At 39.3% G+C, this 21,353-nt stretch overlaps 1 protein-coding gene across 2 annotated transcripts; it reads right to left on the bottom strand.

Moving 5' to 3' along the window:
- Positions 1–334: 334 nt before the first annotated feature.
- On the bottom strand, positions 335–20,718 carry LOC120534427 (zinc finger protein 679-like). Of its 2 annotated transcripts, none has more exons than XM_039761999.1 (3): positions 20,561–20,718; positions 9,381–10,623; positions 335–1,685 (listed from the first exon to the last, which is right to left on the bottom strand). In XM_039761999.1, the coding sequence occupies exons 2-3, from the start codon at positions 9,757–9,759 to the stop codon at positions 919–921; spliced, it is 1,146 nt and encodes a 381-aa protein (XP_039617933.1). In that variant the 5' UTR covers positions 9,760–10,623; positions 20,561–20,718; the 3' UTR covers positions 335–918. The 2 variants fall into 2 exon arrangements, with proteins under 2 accessions (XP_039617933.1, XP_039617934.1); XM_039762000.1 differs by having other exon boundaries at positions 20,680–20,699.
- Between the last annotated feature and the right edge of the window lie 635 nt (positions 20,719–21,353).

Here is a 21,353-nt window from a genome sequence, read left to right as displayed (position 1 = left end):
TGCAAGCTACTTAGGGTTAATAGCTGACAAAGCAGTTTTGCTAGAACGGCAGGTTATTCAAACAGGTGTCTGTCATAAGACAGGGTGCAGTAAGCTGACAAAAGACAATTACCAGTTTCTTAGAAACGCATCTATTTGACACAGGAAAGATGAACTTTCCTTCTTTAGGGTCTATCTGATCAGTGAAAGAAAAAAATAAGAACAGATGGCCCATTGGCATACTAAAACAAAATGCTTAAGTAAATGATATTATGTTTATTTTTATGAAATAAGGAGAAGGGGGAGGAAGAAGAAATTATAAAAAGCCAATAGAAAAAAATGTAACTGCTCTTCTGCCTTGCAACATCCACATACTCATCTGTGACTGAAAAAAAATCTAATTGATTGAACTTGTCCAGTCTTCCTCGGGGGAGTTGTTTTACTTCCACAGCTGCTACTCGTAGAGAATCGTTTACCACACTCAGAACAGCAATATGGCTTCTCTCCACTGTGTACTCTTGAATGGCCCTGCACGGTAGTACTCCTTGAGAATATTTTGCCACAGTCAGAACAGCAATAAAGTTTCTCTTCAGTGTGTATTCTGAAGTAGACTTGAAGCTTGCCATTTGTGCCAAATCCTTTGCCACATTCAAAACAGCAGTATAGCATTTCTCTTGTGTAAATTATTGTATGAATCTGAAGACTGCTTGTATTAAAGAACAATTTGCCACTGTCAAAACAGCAATATGGCCTTTCTCCAATATGAAATCTTATGTTATTGAAATCTGCCACTCCTTGAGAATTGTTTTCCAGTCAAAACAGCAATATGGCCTCTGTCCAGTGTGTAATTTTTAAATGGATCTGAGGCTTGTCATTTGTGCTAATCATTTGCCACACTCTGAAAAGCTATATGGCATTTCTTCTTTGCGAGTTCTTGAATTAATATAAAGATTGCAGATTGTCAGAAACTTGTTTGCCAGATTCAGAAGTGCGAAATGGCTTCTCCCCGGTGTGAATTCTTGCATGACTTTTAAGATTGCTTACATCAGAAAATCCTTTGCCACATTCCAAACAATGATAAGGCCTCTCCCCATTATGAATTCTTTTATGTCTCTGAAAACTGCTATAACTAGAGAATCGCTTACCACACTCAGAACAGCAATATGGCTTCTCTCCAGTGTGCATTCTTGAATGAACCTGAAGAGAAGTACTCCTTGAGAATTTTTTGCCACACTCAGAACAGCAATATGGCCTCTCTCCTGTGTGAACTCTTGTGTGGGTCTTAAGATTAGAACTGGTGTTAAATTGTTTCCCGCAATCAGTACAGCAATATGGCTTCATTCCAGTGTGTATTCGTTTGTGTCTTTCAAGGCAGCTTTTGCTAAAGAATTGTTTTCCACATTCAGAACAGTATGGTTTCTGTTGTGTGTGATCCCTGTGAAGTTCAGATCTCAATTTTTCTTTAAATATTCTTGTCTGCATTTGACAAACATACGGAGCTGCTGAATTTGCATTACGCCCCTGTGGTTTAGTGTGGATTATTCTTACCCTTGTTAATTTCATAAGAGAACTATATTTCACTGAGGCTGGTGTCAAAATCTCTGATTCCGATGTCAGTTTTTTCACATTTTGATTTTGCTGTGGTCTACTGTGAAAAGAGGCCTCAAAAAATGAAGACTGGGAGACGGTCCGTCTTTCTTGTAAATCTGCAGAAATAAAAAATAATGTTTATTTGAAACTGTATAAGTTCAGAAAGAGTGGTTGACCAGTTAATCCAGTTCAAGATGTAATTCTTTTCCTACTGTAGATTGCATAAAAACTGGTTTACCACTGTGCTAAAAAAAAATGTGCATACAAATGCCAACACAAAATCTGCATTGAGAAGGAAAAAAAAAAATTTGTTGTACTTTTGTCTTAAAGGTGATGTTACTTTAAATGAACTTGTATGTAACCTGTGTGTTCTAACTGAGCAAAACCATTACTGTAATCCCTCCTCGATCGCGTTCCAGACCCCCCGCGATAGATAAAAGTCTGCGAAGTAGAAACCATATGTTTGTATAGTTATTTTTATATATTTTAAGCCCTTATAAACTCTCCCACACTGTTAACATTATTAGAGCCCTCTAGACATGAAATAACACCCTTTAGTCAAAGGTTTAAACTGTGCTCTATGACAAGACTGAAATGGCAGTTCTTTCTCACAATTAAAAGAATGCAAATATATCTTCTCTTCAAAGGAGAGTCTGCATCAGGAGCGGAGAATTTCAGAGAGAGAGAGAGGAGAGAGAGAGAGAGAGAGAGAGAGAGAGATGCAAAAAAAGCAAACAATCAAAAAATCAATATGTGCTTTTAAGTATGCAGAAGCACTGCAATAAAGCGGCATTTTGTAGAGGAGCGTCCGTATCTTCTGGGCAAACAGCACCTCTGCTCACACCCCCTCCGTCAGGCGCAGAGAATGTCAGAGAGAGTGAGAGAGAGGCAGAGGCAAGCAAACAATCAAGCACCACGCGGGAAGCATATCTTATAGCATTGAGGAGTTTTAGTTAATATGTAATACATGCTCGGATTGGGTAGCTTCTAAGCCATCCGCCAATAGCGTCCCTTGTATGAAATCAACTGGGCAAACAAACTGAGGAAGCATGTACCATAAATTAAAAGACCCATTGTCCGCATTATTTCCGCGAACCAGTGAAAAATCTGTGATATATATTTAGATATGCTTACATTTAAAATCCGCGAAAGTCGAAGCACGATATAGAGAGGGACTACTGTAATTGTATTTCCCAGAGTAGTAGCAATTGTAATTTATGAACCCTTATTAAGAGTACTTGAACAGTAGCAGGTTTTGAAGCCACAAACTCAGAGTTCAAAGTCCAAAGTCTTAACTACTGCAGCACAATACCTACCAACTTCTTTCAGTCTTGTAGCAGTGTTGGGATTATTTGAGTATAACTGACTTATCGGCCAAAGAATTGATGTAATCATATTTTTGTTTAATCGACTAAACAAGCCCCAACAAAAGACAGCCCCTATACATATCACCCAAAAATCTCCTCTGTGCGAGTATTTTTCCACTAGGAAAAATTAACAAGAATGTTGTTTATTTATTATGTAAAAAACAGATGGTATTGCAGCAGAACTAGTTCTATGCATGGAAACCTAAAGGGGAAGTGGTATAAAAACAAAAAGTATAATCAGGACAAGAGAGTACCATAAGTAATTCACTTCAACTCCCTTAGTCATCAGACAATTGCTCTTTTACTGATGTGAAATTGATTAACTTGAGAAATTCATGTAAGCGAGAAGGGTTGAGATGAAAGTTTGAGCCATGGTATTTCTTTGGGTAGCACAGATAAATACAATAGCCAGCTAAATACAATTGAGTAGTTTGTAAAATGCACGTGTTAACTTTACTTCAATTGAGTATCATACTCTCCATCTGACAAATACTTACAATAAATATCCACTTGCACAGTCACAGCACAATACGTCACCGCAGATCTAGGACTGCAGTTGCAGGATGGACGTTGACGTCACTGCTGTTTCAGGACTGAGTTCGGAAAATTACTTTCGGAAGGCTTCATCTGATCTCAGCAAGTAAATCGTCGAAATTGATTTCACCACTGTTCCAAAAGATGGAGGTTCGGATGATAACTTTTGGAAGCTTTCAGCGGGTTATGGACCCGTTCAAAAATTAAGCGATAAACTAACATACTTAATGTAGCAGCAGACAACAAAAATTATTTGGGCAAAGGATTTTGAATTGCTCAGTTTTCTTAAAAGTAACATAATTTGACACTACTTCACCGACAAAAAAAAGAAGACAATTTAATATATAAAGTGGCCTAAAAATTACAACCTTATCCCTAGATTACCTTCTCATTAAAAAAACGTAACCTTCACTTCTTAACTGAACAGGAATATGCGTGTTGTTTCATGAAAAATTCCCCCCCAATGAATGGATGGATGAATCCAATTTATAAAATATACAACAAACAATAAAACAGAACTTAAAACATCTTAATTTATGTTAAAATATTGTCTTAATGTACCTGGAATTTTCCATTCACCAGGAAAATAGAGTAAACTTTAAGGAAAAATTCTTTTTATCACAACATGATGACAATACAACATTAAGTGCTGATGCCCCCCAGTTTTTACGAGGCAAACTGAACCGCACTGTAACCAGTGTTGTAGTCATTAACATTTAGCACATCAGCCAAAGAACAAAGATTACATACATGCAATGTTACATTAACTTTTCAACCCGTTTTGAAAAACATTTTCCAAAATATACAGTTTTTATAATTATAATTAAAAATAGTAATTCTGCCATCTTTGATTTGTGCATGAGAATGTAGTGCTCATGCCTAGAAACGGAGACTTGTTGTGCTCGAGAAATGGAGGCGTTGTGTTCACCTTGCCTAGCAATGGTGATGTCACTTCTGTCCTGAAACTGCGGGTCCAGCCCTGTGGTTATGTATGGTGCTGTGGCTCTGCAAATGGACACTACTCGATATTTTAAGCTAGTGACAGCAAATTCCAACTCTTTAGCTGTCATCTTGTAGATCTAAAAGAAAAAGTACTTGTTATGTTATTAAGTATGCTATCTATTGGGCGCTTTTTTTTTTCCCCACCAAAAAAGAAACACCGCCAATGAACTTTAAAAATGTAAAGATGAACTAACTGATTTACACACAATCTGTAATCTCTACTTGTCACATTTTTGAAAGAATTGTCATAGAGTAAGAAATCAAGTATTGAGAAACAGGTCTGCAAAGAAACAATATTTAGAAGTTGCACTGAAATATATCAGGTCAGGTCAGGTCGTATGCACTAGTACAGCACTTTGCCGCACCCATTACACAATGAAACAGCTTGGGATCCTGGTTGGAAACCTCCCAGATAAAGACACAGTCCAGTCCCATCCTTTGGAAATGACCATCTATCTTCCTCATCTAGGTGTTAAATAAACCGCAGCTTCAAAAGTATAGTAAATCAGCTTTGCTTTCATCCACTCTTTAACAGGTATAAACTGACATTCTCTGAAACAAGCTTTCAGGTGGTACCATTTATATTTTGCAATATTATTAAGCCAAATTATGTCAAATATACATGGCTGAGAGGAAACGTCTTGGAGTTAGACAAAATAACCTTACAACTGTATTTACATCTTCTAAAATAAAAATCCATATGTTCTCAAGAATATTGTTTTTTAAGAAATGCGTGATCATTTTTTTAAAGTTCACTTGCAATTCTAAATATACCTTTCACATACATCTCCCCTCTCATAATCAAAAAAAAAAAAACTGCTTAGACGACTTCATGTCTTTTTTTCAATAAATATTCAAATACAACAAGCATTAAATAAAATGGATAAAGTTTGTCAGATTAATCAATAAAAAACTTGATCAAATTAATTGTTTACAACATAATCAGTAGTGGCCATCCTACAATCTTGGGAGACATATTTTAATAGCGGGGACACTACAGATAATATACTTAGTGACGAAAAACAAGGACATTTTTCTTTGATTAATTTGTGCTTCTCTGTGGAGTGCTTTCACAAGGGGTCTCGATTCAGATATTATTACTTACTGTTGGAAATGCCCACTTCCAACACTGTGAAGGGTAATGTACAGTGCATCTGGGAAGCGTCGGTGCACAGCCATTTTAAGATCTCTCTAGAGAAGTTCAATCGGATTCAAGTCTGGGCTCTGGCTGGGCCACTCAAGGACATTCACAGAGTCACTCCTTTGATATCTTGGCTGTGTGCTTAGTCTCGTTGTCCTGCTGAAAGACAAACCGTCACCCCAGTCTGAGGTCAAGAGCACTCATCCAGGATGTCTCTGTACATTGCTACAGTCATCTTTCCTTTTATCCTGACTAGTCTCCCAGTTTCTGCCCCTGAAAAACATCCCCACAGCATGATGCTGCCACCACCATGCTTCACTGTAGGGATGGTATTGGCCTGGTGATGAGCGGTGCCTGGCATTCACACCAGAGTTCAATCTTTGTCTCATCAGACCAGAGAATTTTGTTTCTCATGGTCTGAGAGTTCTTCAGGTGCCTTTTGGCAAACTCCAGGTGGGCTGCCATCTTCCTTTTACTAAGGAGTGGCTTCCATCGGGCCACTCTACCAAAGATGCACGATTGGTGAATTGCTGCAGAGATGGTTGTCCTTCTAGAAGGTTCTCCTCTCTCCACAGAGGACCTTTGGAGCTCTGACAGAGTGACCATCGGGTTCTTCGTCACCTCCCTGACTAAGGCCCTTCTCTCCCAATCGCTCAGTTTAGATGGCCTGGCCAGCTCTAGGAAGAGCCCTGGTGGTTTCGAACTTCTTCTGCTTACGGATGATGGAGGCCACTGTGCTCATTGGGACCTTCAAAGCAGCAGAAATTTTTCTGTAACCTTCCTCAGATTTGTGCCTCGAGACAATCCTGTCTTGGAGGTCTACAGACAATTCCTTTGACTTCATGCTTGGTTTGTGCTCTGACATGAACTGTCAACTGTGGGACCTTATATAGACAGGTGTGTGCCTTTCCAAATCATGTCCAATCAACTGAATTTACAACACATGGATTCCAATTAAACTGCAGAAACATCTCAAGGATGATCAGGGGAAACAGGATGCACCTGAGCTCAATTTTGAGATACATGGCAAAGGCTGTGAATACTTATGTACATGTGCTTTCTCAATTTTTTTTATTTTTAATATATTTGCAAAAATTTCAAGTAACCTTTTTTCACGTTGTCATTATGGGGTGTTGTGTGTAGAATTCTGAGGAAAAAAACGAATTTAATCTATTTTGGAGTAAGGCTGTAACATAAAATGTGGAAAAAGTGATGCGCTGTAAATACTTTCTGGATGCACTGTATATAGATTGTCAGCACTGACTTTTCTAATATTGCTTTTGAAAAGCTAGCAGATCACATTAGCAGTCACACTCTGTTTCCTTGTCGATTGAGTGTGATCTTTCTCCAACTAGGCAAAGGTATCTAGTATATACAGCAAATTTATTATGTACAACAAAAAAAAATTGATTCCAGACTTATTGGGTTTGTTTGACCTTCACTAAAATGCTCAATAAATGCTCATCCAAGACTATGTCTGTTCTTACTCATAACACATGATGCAGTTCGATGCAACATGTGCCAAGTGTCAAGATATACCACAGCAAAGCTATCAGTTTTACATGGGAAGAGGAGAACATGCAAGTTGCTACACTGTGGATGGAGTGATCTACAAGTGAATGCAGCTCACGTGCAATGTTTTCACATAAATGGCAGACCTGACGATGTACAAGTATGCAAATACAAACAAACTGGACAAAACACTGGAGAACCTCCTGACGTTTGTTGGAGTAAGTCTTGAATGTTCATTCAGGTGCTTTTTCTCTTAGCATGGAGGATCCCGTTCAGGAGTAAAAATGAAAAAGCCGAGGAATGCAGGTGTCCTTCTGGCCCATGCTGAACTATTGAAGCTGAGGGAGCCCAGGCCCAGCTTAGGCCACATTGATAATGTTTTAGATTTGTCTGGCCCTTTCAAAGGTAGTTTATCTGGTAAGGCCCAGAAGGAGAGCAGTTAAGGTAGTCTAAAGTGTAGACTTTCAGGGGAAGTTCCCATAGGCAGTGGCCCATGGCCTCTTCTGAGGTGTTATTATTGCTCTGTATTTGATCTGTAACAAGGCAGGGGCAGCAATAGGCTCATACCAGTGTCATGTCTGAGACGTGAGCACTGCCCATGTAAATCAAGGCTAATAACGTAGACATTTCCAGCATTGACTTATCCACCAATAAAAGAAGAACCCCAGAGGTTAAAGAACAATTTTTGAGATGTTACCGACAATCCCCAAGTCAGTTTGCCAATTGTGCTATTGTGCATTTATATGGAGAATATAGTCTTTACTCCTGAGATTGATCTCTCATTATTTAATACAACTGTTGGTAGTTTCACAGATCATTTACAGTATCAAGTACAGTGATCCCTCGCTATATCGCGCTTCGACTTTCGCGGCTTCACTCCATCGCGGATTTTAAATGTAAGCATATCTAAATATATATCATGGATTTTTCGCTGGTTTCATACAAGGGACGCTATTGGCGGATGGCTGAGAAGCTACCCAATCAGAGCACATATTACATATTAAATAAAACTCCTCAATGATATACGATATGCTTCCCGTGCAGCGCTTCGCACACTTAAAAGCTGTAGCAGCAGGTATTGATTTTTGATTGTTTACTTTCTGTCTCTCTCACTCTCTCTGACATTCTCTGCTCCTGGCGGAGGGGGTGTGAGCAGAGGGGTTGTTTGCTTAGAAGATATGGACACTCCTGTAAAAAATGCTGAAAGACTACCTTCACATTGATCCCTTCATTGCGGCTGCTTTATCGCGGAGCTTCACATACATAAAAGCCCAACAGCCCTACTGATTTTTAATTGTTTATTTTTCTCTCTCTCTGACATTCTCGGCTTCTGATGGCACTCCTTTGAAGAGGAAGATATGTTTGCATTCTTTTAATTGTGAGACGGAACTGTCATCTCCGTCTTGTCACGGAGCACAGTTTAAACTTTTGACTAAAGGGTGTTATTTCATGTCTAGAGGGCTCTAATAATGTTAAAAACGCATTTAGAAGGTCGTAAACGGGTTTTCAATGCTCTAACTGCGAAAATATTTATAAATAAAGAATCCTACTTCGTGGAAATACGTTTGTCTGGAGCGGATTAACCACGATAAACAAGGGCTTACTGTATAACTGTGCGGAGAATATTTATGAACAGCGTGGGAGAGTTTCTAAGGGCTTAAAATATATAAAAATAACCATACAAACATATGGTTTCTACTTCGCGGATTTTGACCTATCGCGGGGGGTTCTGGAAAGCAACCCCCGCGATCGAGGAGGGATTACTGTAGTACTTGCTGTTAAAGAAAGAAGTTAATCAAGGCTTGGTTGAATAACCATCCCACAAACTTAAGTTCCTTTTGGAGCTCTAGGACATTTCTTTTAGTTGTGTGAGTTGCTGAATAGTACTATTGGGTCAAGTAGGATTACAATATACCTCCAGCAATAACCTCCTTAGGGTAATGTTAATCCTGGGAATCAGCTAACATTCATGCTTGTACTTTTACTTCGTGTAAACCTAGAAAACTGTGGTCATTGCACAGCATTTCAGGGAATTAAAAAAATAATACATTATGGTTTTTAAAAATGAGTTGCTCAGTTTGAAAGATATTTATGGTATCTAAAAGAGCTAATTAAAACAAGTTTGGTGTTTAGTTTGGAGTTCATGAATCAAAATTAGCTCACATTTCTAAGTTGTGATAAAGAGAGAGAAACCCTGTAGGTAGATCACACTGAGCTAGACATTGATTTTTTTTACAATTATTTTTATCTCTTACCTTCTCCAGAATGTGCTGAACATGATGCATTCTCCGTCTCCTTTATGTCAGAATCCAAAGGTTCAGTTTTCACTTGGACATAATCATTCTGGAAGGAGTGAAATCTACTTTTCGTGAAGTCTGTTCCAGTTTGCTCTTCTTCTGGACACACAAGTTGAGAGACAGCCTCTGATTTGAAGTCTTCTGCCTTGACATGGTTTAGAATTGTATTTAGTTGCAAGTCACTTGTATCTGATGTTGGCTCAGATTCTCTTTTAACGTTTAGTAGCCCCAATTTAGAATCTTCCTCTTCCTTAATGCTATAAATCTTCATCTGATGTTGCAAGCATTCCCATTCACAGTTTTCTTCCTTAATATGCACATTCTTATTGTTTTCCATGTCATACAAAGAAAGGAGACTCCTGTGCAGTCAGATATTCTCCCTTTGCTTGTATTGTACAAGGGGTGCTTGTACCTAAATGTTGCAGTTTTCTTTATAGGAGGCCTTCCTTCAGCATCCAACTCCCTTACCAAGAAAGAAAATTACTTTAAGTACATTAAGTAAGCAGCCAACACTTCCAGTTAGTGCTGCAGCAGGATGAGAATCTGGCTTTCAAAGGTTTTGCTGTTGCCCCTCAGAGAACTACAAGATCTTCTTCAAGTCACAACACTTACAGAAGCAAACAAAATTTCAGTTTACCGATGGGTGAACTTCAGGTTGAAAGGTCTCTGCAAGTCTATCTTATATAAATTACACCCACCAATCTCACTGAAACTTAAGTCATATCCTTCACTACAGTTGGCCAATGCAGTTGGTTACTAGCCTTTTGTTGACCAGCTTATTGATACAGTTTTTTAGAGGTGCTCCCGTTTTCTGGTTCCTTCCATGTGCCACTAAAGTTAAACGTAAAGTGGACAAAGCAGCACCCAACCAAAAAACCAACTGTGAAGCAACACAGCACAGCAAACTGAAGTCTGAAATTATGTTGATTATTTTCATATATTACCTTTTACAGAACGTAATGAACATAATGCTTTCTCAGTCTCCTTTATGTCAGAATCCAATGGTTTGGTTTTCACTTGGACACAATGATTCTGGAAGGATCCACTCTGAAATAGCAACACTGATCTGAATAGCACATCACACATTACTTGTCTCTTCTGAGTCAGTTTATTCCCATTTATATACCACCTCTAGAAGATCCTAGATAGATGGACAATTGCCTTCATTTTATAGACGTTACCGGAAATGGCAGCTTTATTTCTGTAAACAGAAGAGAGTAAAATTATTTCAAGATTGCATCAAAAATAAGTAAACACAATTAATCACATTCTTTAACCATTCCTTATAGTTCACAGACTGCACACATTAGTCCACATTTAGTTTTAGAAGGGATGAATTTTAGAGGAGTAACAATATGAGGCATTCTAGTAAAAAATAGTATTATTTTTTCTCATAGAGGGGTTGTAAAGCCTTGTTTGAATAGCTCTTAAGAACCGAGAATAGGTTCAGAGCAATGCAACACATTTACTGATAAAGTTTAAAAATAACAATTTACAGACTGGATTCACAAAAATAAACATTGGGTTAAACACATAGTAAAAATGACAAAAAGAAATTTCAAGACGCTTGACATATTGATCTTAACAACATATGCATTGATATTAGTATTGAAATGTGACTCTTCGACTGACAAGAAACTAATATGTCCAGTCAGCTGAATGCCTACTGAAAATAAACATGTGGAGGTCTAGTCAGTTATAATGTAGACTTATAAACAATGTCCAACGCAGTCACAGCTCTGGAGACTTCAGTCAACTCATCTAAGGTCATTTTACTCTACTGGGAAGTCAAAGAAGATTGATTCCTTTCATTTGTGGATTCCAAGGCTACTAAGTAATTCTGTGTCTTTCCCATGGGCAATAAAATAGCTTGACAGTATAGCAATGGCACCAAGGAGTATATCATGATACAGAGAAGGGAAAAGTAATTGAAAAGAGACATTAATAGTTCATAATGATCAATTTTATATTTCTGTACAAATAACTAACAAAAAGGAGTGCTATAAGATCAGATATAATAATATCTGGGCAGAACTTATCGTCTTATATAATATGCCTCAGTAACTGTCCGTTTGTCTGTCCAAGACAGACAGACAGGCAGATGCTTTATTAATCAGAAGGGGAAATTCACAAAGAAATAAAAAATTTCAAATCAGCTGTAGCTCATAAACTGTTAAACCTATTGACCCCAAATTTGGTACACATATCAACTCTCGGCAGCAGCCAGCAGGGCAGACATCCAGCACATGCATACACGCGCGCCGTTCTCATTCCTACAATCTTCGCCGTCACTTCCCCTACATCTTCATATCTTAAGCATTCTTGAGACAGATTGAACACTTAAGTGTCAGCTTAAGTGAAAAATTAAGAAAAATCAACTGCAACATAAACACTGACTTAATCAGCTTTAAAGCAAAAAAATGCCAATGAAAGAAGAGAAAAAGCGGGCCGCTGGGGAGGGGAAAAGAAGAGCTGCTCTGAAAGCAGCAAGCACATCAACCTCTGTGGAAATGAATGCTAAACGTACAGAGAAAGAGGATAAAAACTATGAATGCTTGCTTGGGGCAGTAAAACTCCTGGGACAACAGAGGACAGTACCCTGGCTTGTTATGATGCCATGGGTTTGAAGCATGGAAGCATAGTCCTGCAGGAGCATATGGGCACATTGGGAATGGCTGAGCCCTACACTGCAGGACTGCCGCCAAACCCAGAAGTAGGCCTGTTAGGAGATCACTGGATGCCTGGAGCACTTCTGGGTGCTCTATAAAAAGGAGCCACCTCACTCCATTCAAGGAGCCAGAGTTGGGAGGCGTAGGACAAAGCTCAATAGAGTTCAGCTGCAGTCAGGACAGTTTTATGTCTCAGACAGATTCAGCAACCCGAGACATTCTGAGGCCCATAGGATGATGCCCCTGATTAACTGCATCTCTTGACTCCACCCACTTTCCATGCCCCCAACCCCGTGTTAGCGGTACACTTGTGCTAAATGGTGGTAAACTGAATGTGTGTAAAAAAAATATTTACTATATAAAAAAAAGGTTCACCAGGATTAACTGTCGTGCTAATGTAATAAATGTCTCTTAGTAATTGCTGTGAGGTCGCGAGCCATCCCCAGTGGGCACGCAAAGCCGATCGGCTAACAGAGAAGGTCTTAGCTGGGCGACTCAAACTACTATATACCTCTTCGTGCTTCTGAGGGTGAGTGTGTCAGTCATCTGGAGCATAAAGTCCACCGCGATTAACGCATCATTAATATAAATATTATAATTTTGAACACCAGTAATAATAAAGTACTAATGATATAACACTGAGAGGACCACAAAAACAGTACTATAAAGACCTCCTAATCGTCTGGCATGTAGTACAGTATTACATATTTTGGCTGTTTATATGATTTATTCGATTCGGAGTCTATAAGAATATGTAGTGTTAATCATAGCGGAGTGCAGCATATAATTTATTCTTCTTAGTCTTCTTCCTTCAATCAATCAATCAACATTTATTTATATAGCACATTTTCATACAAAAAAATGTAGCTCAAAGTGCGTTACAAAATGAAGAATAGAAAAATAGAAGACACAATAAAAAATAAACATAAGTCAACATTAATTAACATAGAATAAGTAAGGTCCGATGGCCAGGGTGGACAGAAAAAAAAAAAAAAACCTCCAAAAGCTGGAGAAAAAAATAAAATCTGCAGGGATTACAGACCACGAGACCGCTCAGTCCCCTCTGGGCAATCTACCTAACATAAATCAAACAGTCCTCTTTGGATTTAGGGTTTTCATGGAAGGACTTGATGATGATGATGGTCACGTAGACTTCTCGCTTGTAGTCCATTAATGTTGGTGAATCATGATGCTTTGAGTAGGTGGTGGTGGCGCAGGCCGCCACCACAAAGAAACCGGAAAAAGAAACAGAAGAGAGAGTAGGGTCAGTACGGATTTTGGAGCCACTATGAATAGTCATTATGAAGAACTGAACATACAGAGTATCAGTATAGGGCGGCACGGTGGCGCAGTGGTAGCGCTGCTGCCTCGCAGTTAGGAGACCCGGGTTCGCTTCCCGGGTCCTCCCTGCGTGGAGTTTGCATGTTCTCCCCGTGTCTGCGTGGGTTTCCTCCGGGCGCTCCGGTCTCCTCCCACAATCCAAAGACATGCAGATTAGGTGGATTGGCGATTCTAAATTGGCCCTAGTGTGTGCTTGGTGTGTTTGTGTGTGTCCTGCGGTGGGTTGGCACCCTGCCCAGGATTGGTTCCTGCCTTGTGCCCTGTGTTGGCTGGGAATGGCTCCAGCATACCCCCGTGACCCTGTGTTCGGATTCAGCGGGTTAGAAAATGGATGGATGGAGTATCAGTATTATGTTAAAGTGAAGTTATGAAAAGGCCATGTTAAAGTAATGTGTTTTCAGCAGTTTTTTAAAGTGTTCTACTGTATTTGCCTGGCGAATTCCTATTGGCAGGCTATTCCAGATTTTAGGTGCATAACAGCAGAAGGCCGCCTCACCACTTCTTTTAAGTTTAGCTTTTGGAATTCTAAGGAGACACTCATTTGAGGATCTAAGGTTACGATTTGGAATATAACGTGTCAGGCATTCCGATATATAAGATGGAGCGAAATTATTTAAGGCTTTATAAACCATAAGCAGTATTTTAAAGTCAATCCTGAATGACACAGGTAACCAGTGTAGTGACATCAAAACTGGAGAAATGTGTTCGGATTTTCTTTTCCTAGTTAGGATTCTAGCAGCTGCATTCTGCACTTGTTGCAAGTAATTTATGTCTTTTTTGGGTAATCCTGAGAGGAGTGCGTTACAGTAATCTAGTCGACTAAAAACAAAAGCGTGAATTTATTTCTCAGCATCTTTCAATGATATAAGAGGTCTAACTTTTGCTATGTTTCTTAAGTGAAAAAATGCTGTCCTAGTGGTCTGATGAATATGCGATTTAAAATTCAGATTACAGTCAACAGTTACCCCTAAGTTTTGTACTTCCGTCTTAACTTTTAATCCTAATGCATCAAGTTTATTTCTGATAACCTCATTGAATCCATTATTGCCAATTACTAAGATTTCAGTTTTCTCTTTATTTAGTTTGAGAAAATTACTATTCATCCATTCAGAAATACCAGTAAGACATTGTGTTAGTGAATCGAGAGAGTCGGAGTCATCAGGTGCTATAGATAAGTACAGCTGTGTGTCATCAGCATAGCTGTGGTAGCTCACGTTGTGCCCTGAGATAATCTGACCTAACGGAAGCATGTAGATTGAGAAGAGCAGTGGACCCAGGATAGAGCCTTGTGGAACACCATATCGGATATCATGTGTTCCATGCTTCCTTAGCATTTCCCATTTTATGTAGGGTCCACCAGTGTAAATCCTTAGCCACAGAGCCACGACTCCATTGGCTGCAGCGTTTAACTAACATATTAAAAAGTGCAATCTAATGAATGAGACATGGCAAACGCAGATATAAAATCTATACTATAAAATACAAAATGTTATTTGCTCAATTTGTTTCTAATATATGACACCAAAACAACTGCTTCAAATGCAGAACTGAGAGAACTCGATAGTTTAGAAGGTTAATAAATGTACTGAATACTGAATCCACATCTGAGTGCAGGATCTAAAGAGAATTGAAATCGTCATGAGGAGCGTGTAATATAAGTGTCAGTTCACCAGTGAAACAGGAGAATGGCTCCAGAAGGGGGCGTCCATTTATGGACCTAATAGGGTCTGCAGTGCTTGCATTTGTCCGAGGCCTAAAACTGTCCTGACTGCAGCTGGTCACTTCTCAGAAAGCTGCTGGAGTAGGAGAGGAGGCAGAAAAATGACAGAGAGAGAGAGAAATAAAGAAAAATTACATTGTGCTTTATTTATCAGTGCTTATTGTACGGAGTTGCCATGGTGGGACACAAAGGAAAAACGTTTTCCGCAGCTGAATAAGCGCCTTGTGTTGTGCTGCACTTGTGTTTGTGCCTGTTGTGTCAGGTAATGAGGAGCTGGTGTGCTCCCTGGTAGTCACAAAAGTGAGTAACATATTCGAGAATTTCAGCACGCACTTCATCAAAACAACAAGATATTACTGTAGATGATACTGTACATATTGCAACTCTAATTGGGATTATTAGAAATTGGACCAGATTATGTCCCGATAGAAGAAATCATAACAAAGGATTCTTTACGATGAAGGTGGAGGGCCAGCAGCTTACGCCACAGACATTACAGCGAGCCCTAGTCCAATGGATCTGATCTGAAACAGAGCCCTAACAGTTGCGATTTTTGCTTTTCTAGGTTTAAATCTAGTAAGTGGGGATGAGACCTCCTCATCTCAGAAAGATGGGAGCCAAGTACAATAAATCATAACTTAATTTCTCAGTATCCTTCAGATTTGGAAATTGTTTTGATTTTCCTTTAGTCTTTGTATTGTACTACAGTGTGTATTTAAAAACACACCTTGTTGTCAAAGATAAGATAAGTTGTAGGTCAACTCTGTAAAACGATTGTTTACATGCCTGTAGTTAAAAAGTGACAGGACATTACTGTGGTTTGCTTCATTACAATTAATACCATTATCTGTTTTTTTTTGTTTTTTTTGTTTTTTTATGTCATGAGATACTGGGGGGAAAAAAAACAAACTAGCAACAGCACATTCATTTCGTTGATGACAACACTGATAAATAACAAATGAAAAAAAAAAAAAGAGTAATCTTTCTTTATAGGGCATATCTAATTTTGATAACATTGATAAAGGTAGGGATTTTCCAGAGAAGAAAACAGAGTTACAGTTGAAGTCAGAACTTTACATACACTAAGGGTGAATTCTTTAACACTCAATGCGTAGGGCAAAAGTAATTTTTCCAGTAAAGTTCACAGACCTCCAAGTACTTTACTTTTTTTGATTATATCACAATTCCAGTGGGTCACAAGTTTACATACACTTGTGTCTTTAAACAAATTGGAAAAATTACAGAAAATGGTGTCATAAGTGAATGACTATTACCTTCTGATAGCAAATTAGCCTAATTAGTTAATGTGTGGATGTATGTTAAGGTCTACCTTCAGACTCACTGCCTCTCTGCTTGACATAATGGGAAAATCAATAGAAATCAGTCAAGACCTCAGAAAAAAATTGCGGACCTCCACAAATCTGGTTTATCTTTGGGTATCAATTTCCAAATGCCTGAAGTTTCCACGTTCATCTGAACAAAACATAATACACAAGCATAAACACCATGGGACCAGACAGCCATCATACCACTCAGAAAGGAGATGCATTCTATTTCCTAAAGAAAAACTTACTTTGGCGTGAAAACTGCAAATCGGCCCCAGAACAACAGCACACCACCTTGTGGAGATGCTGGAGGAAACAGGTAGACAAGTAAACAGCAAAAACCAGTCCTATATCGACATAACCTGAAAGGCTGCTCAGCAAGGATGAAGCCACTGAAACAAAGCAGCCATAAAAGACAGACTGCAGTTTACAATGGTACATGGGGACAAAGATCTAACTTTCTGGAGAAAATTCCTCTGGTCTGATGAACCCAAGATCAAACTCTTTGGCCATAATGACCATTGTCATGTTTGGAAGGGCGAGGCCTGCAAGCTAAAGAACACCATCCTAAAACATCAATAATGGGGTTGGGAGCATCATATTGTAGGGGTGCTATGCTGCAGGAGGGAATGATGCACTTCACAAAACAGGTGACATCATGAGGAAGGAAAACGATAGAGATGTACTGCAGCAACATCTCAGTGAGTTCATCAAGGAGGTTGAAGCTCAGTCACAACTGCCCCTTCCAAATGGACAATAACTCCAAGCAGACCTCAAAAGTTCTGGTAAAATGACTTAAGGTCAAGGTACTGGATTGGTCATCACAAAGCTCTGACCTTAATCTGATTGAGAATTTGTGGGCAGTACTGAAAAAGCGTGTGCAAGCAAGGAGGTCTATGAACCTGCCCCAGTTACACCAGCTCTGTCTGGAGGAATGGGTTACAATTCCTGCAACTTATTGTAAGAAGCTTGTGGAAGGCGACCCAAAATGTTTGGCTCAAGTTAGACAATTTTAAAGAATAGCTACCAAATTTCACCAAATGTCAAAAACAATATGCCACTTTTATGGTTTGTTAGTATAAAATCTGTTGTGGGGTTAGAAAGAGAGTTTTAAACAATTCAATGTAAATGTCTCACTTCAGATGTATTTAGATTTAACAGACAAAGTAATACCTTATGTATATTTTATTGATTTCTAAAATTAATACTCCCATTCTCATTGACAGAAAAGTGATTTGTGAGTCACCCAGTGAAGACACTGAGGGACACTGAGAGATTTAGCCTCTGTTTCAAAGACTACATCAAGTTTTGTATGGGTAACACAGTTCCCTAACCCTAAACCCTAACCCTAACCCATTTTGTCCAATATCAAACCATGGATCACAAAAGACATGAAAGCTCTCCTGAATAAGAACAATAGGGCCTTCATGTCTGGAGATAATAAGGAAATCAAATGGGTGCAGTCAGAAGTGAGGAAGCAGCTCTGTGAGAGGAATGCCTACTACAGAGACAAACTTGAGCACAAGCTACAGCAGAACAACGTGAAGGAAGTGTGGAACAGGATGAGGACTACAACTGGCTACCTGCAGGCCTAAAAACATGCAGAAACGCTAACAGGAACAGAACCAATGAAGTGAACCAATTCTTCAACAGGTTTGACTCAGCCTTGTCAATCCAACCCTCCTCAAAAACTGCTAGTCTATGAGTGCAAGCTCAGGAGGTTCTGGATTACCAGCTAACATCTGTACCCTGCATGACCTTCCCCTACAATGACATCACACTTGTGGTCTCCAGCTCACTTCCACTTCCTGAATTGTCTGCCTTTGCTGATCAAGTGAGGAGAAGGCTGGGAAAACACTGCACGAATAAGGCTACAGGGCTGGGAAGAATCAACCGCAGAGTGCTGAAAAATTGTGCCAGTCAGATATGTGGGGTCCTTCAGCACCTGTTCTCCCTTTCCAATTGTTTCTAGTAGGTTTTTAGCTGTGAAAAAACCTCCAGAACTAGGGAACCTTCACAACTGTGTGGTCCCAGCACCAATGAGAGGGCATTCCAGTGATCCTAAGCACTTTAGACCAGTTGCTCTTGCTTCACAAATCACGAAGCTGGTCCTATAAATACTCAGACACATACAGGTGTGGAAGACACTGTGATCTACATGCTCCACAGAGCCTACTCCCACAAAGCCAGCACCATTGTCAGGATAATAATCCTTGATTTGCCCAATTCCTTTAACACCATTCTAACTCACAGACTGGGGGAAAAGCTTAAAGCCTTACATCTTGATGCCCCCACAATCACCTGAGTCCTCATGTATAAACAAAAATGTTGCATACAAACGTTTCCACGTTCAAACCGTGATGTTTAAAACCTAAACTTGGCATAAAGCCATGCACATTTCCATGGAAGCTCAAACCCTGGCGTAAGCAAGTTCTTCGCTCGGTTTTGCAGACTGGCGGCACCTAGCGTCAAAGCAGTGCTACTGTTCCAGTGTTGGTTCCCTTTCTTTTTTAAATCCACATCCCTGACGCGGTTTAACATATACACTGGAATTAACCGCATATTGTTTATTAGTTTAATGCATTCGATTGTAATTAACCTGTAACAATATAATGGTCCACAGAATGGTCAAACTATTCTAAATGCAATAGCTGTTTTAGCATTGCTATTCTCACTGCACCTTCTTCTTTCAACTGCTCCCGTTAAGGGTTGCCACAGCAGACCATCTTTTTCCATATTACACTCACTGCACCACTCGGGAGTATTTATATCACTGTATCTGAGTGAGGAATCATATCTCTACAGCAGCTGAGTGGAAAGAGAATTATCGGTATACAGCATCACGCTGCCTCAGCCATGCAGTCTATTGAACTACACTCATATGGCAAACGCTTCAGACCCTTTCCTGTACGGACCTCACTTTTCAGAAACAGTTTCACCCCAAGAACTAGAAACGCACTCAATCAGTCCATCAAGTGCTCCTTGTAGAACTGTTTGTACTTATAAGTACAATGACCTCACTGTAAACTTGCAATACAGTCATAATATTATTGCACAACCTGAGCCACTTAATAAAGCGCTTATTTACATATGATGACGATATAATTTTTAACAAGAAATGCAGCAAAATGTTTATTATATACATAAAACTTTAACTTCATTTAAATAACCTATATTTTTAATAAATAAACATGCGAGGACACGGTGTCACAGAACTTGCAAGGGGCTGGCACTCCGTTGTATTGTTCCTGCCTCGCGCTGTACTCTTGCTGGGACTGGCGCGACACTAGATGGATAGAATAATTTAACATGTACTGCAATGATATTTCAACGTTCCTTAAACGTTTTGAAGAATCGGCGTTCTAAGCTTACTTCATACCTAAGTGTCATCATTTTTTGACAGTGTAAAACAGGAAAGTAAATCCATGTCACGTTCTGCTCAGACAGCCATCCTATAGTCTTCTCAAAAAACCACGGTTAAAGTCGGCGGCAGCATTTCTTCTAGTTCAGTAAATATATACTAGGACACGTGCGTTTTATAGTCGAAAAAGGAGAAAAACTAAAAAAAAACTATTTTAACTAAGGAGGATGTGTCGATTTACAGCATTCAAATAAAAATTTAAATAATAGGTAAACAACGCCATCTACAGATTGCAGACGCAAAATACTAGTAAATACATACTAGGACATGTGTTTATAGTCAAAAAAGGAGTAAAACTCAAAAACCATTTGAACTAAGGAGAATGTGTCGATTTTACAGCATTCAAATAAAATTTGAAATAATAGGTAAACATCGCCATCTACGGATTGCATACGCAAAATAGGGCAAAATTTAAGTGGAACTTTAGACTCGTGAAAAAGTGAGACCCGTAAAAATAGCACACGCCTCGGTGCTCTCGCTCTTCTGCACCCTGTGACTACGGATTAGCTCCTACTCCGTGGCCATCCGAACGCCATTCTATGCAGAGACAAAAGCGCACAACATAGATTATAAAATCATTAACCTGGTGTTCGATTACTAGAAAATATATCTCCGGCACCACTTTTGCCCTTTTCGATTGTTTACAGCATACAAGTGCCTACCGTTGTCTTTTGGGGACTTGGTTCGCCCTGAAGCAGGATACCTTTAGTCAGTCAGTCACTCGATTGCCAGTAACACTTCGCATCTCTAATATACAGCCAGTGAGACGGTCTGGTAATACCTGTAGCTACCCGATCCGCGTGTGCAGGCATACTGAAAGTCTAACGTGCCGTAAAGTATTCACGCATGCGTCAAACAGATTGGGCAGCGTCGTAAAGTGTGCGATGACGTGGCCTTTCAATACGCACGCGCGCAACGGGGACAAGCATAGACGTATATAGATATATCAATAATTGCATGTTAGCGATTCGCCAAAATCTATTGTATGTAAATGATCCTGTTTAAAAAGTTATTGTTTTTTCATCAGAAAACCCGGTTTCCATGTCTATCTGCACTAGTTTAAATGTCACTTTTGCCACTCGCAATAGGGCGGACGCGCTGACGTATCGTGTAGACGGGGCAACACAGTGAATGCGGCGTCTATCTATATATGTCTATGGGTACGAATATACATCGCCGTCGCTTAATGAAAAAAAAATAATAATAAATAAATCAACGTTACGGCACGGCCCGATCTGAACTGTGCATGCCAATTCACAACTTGATCCATCCATCCATCTATTACGGTATATTCATTTTAGTTCCACATTCGTCCACCATAATGAAAGTTTTCATCCTGCAAAATAAACGAAGCAGCATATGTAGTATGTAGTAATTTTATTTTTCCATTCACGTAATAAATTATATAAAGTCCCTTTTCCATTTTGATCTGTTGTTGCAATCTGTTGTGGACAA

This window comes from Polypterus senegalus, chromosome 8 (genome assembly GCF_016835505.1).
Source record: "Polypterus senegalus isolate Bchr_013 chromosome 8, ASM1683550v1, whole genome shotgun sequence".
Lineage (NCBI taxonomy): Eukaryota > Metazoa > Chordata > Cladistia > Polypteriformes > Polypteridae > Polypterus > Polypterus senegalus.
The sequence above is the reverse complement of the archived record's forward strand: the minus strand, read 5'-3'. Positions and strand labels throughout refer to the sequence as shown.

Excerpts from the sequence above, each read along its gene's own strand:
- LOC120534427 (XM_039761999.1), bottom strand. The coding sequence starts at position 9,759 with ATGGAAAACAATAAGAATGTGCATATTAAGGAAGAAAACTGTGAATGG. Across the intron at positions 1,686-9,380 it reads TTCAGCACATTCTGGAGAAG|ATTTACAAGAAAGACGGACC; the intron begins GTAAGAGATAAA and ends TTATTTCTGCAG.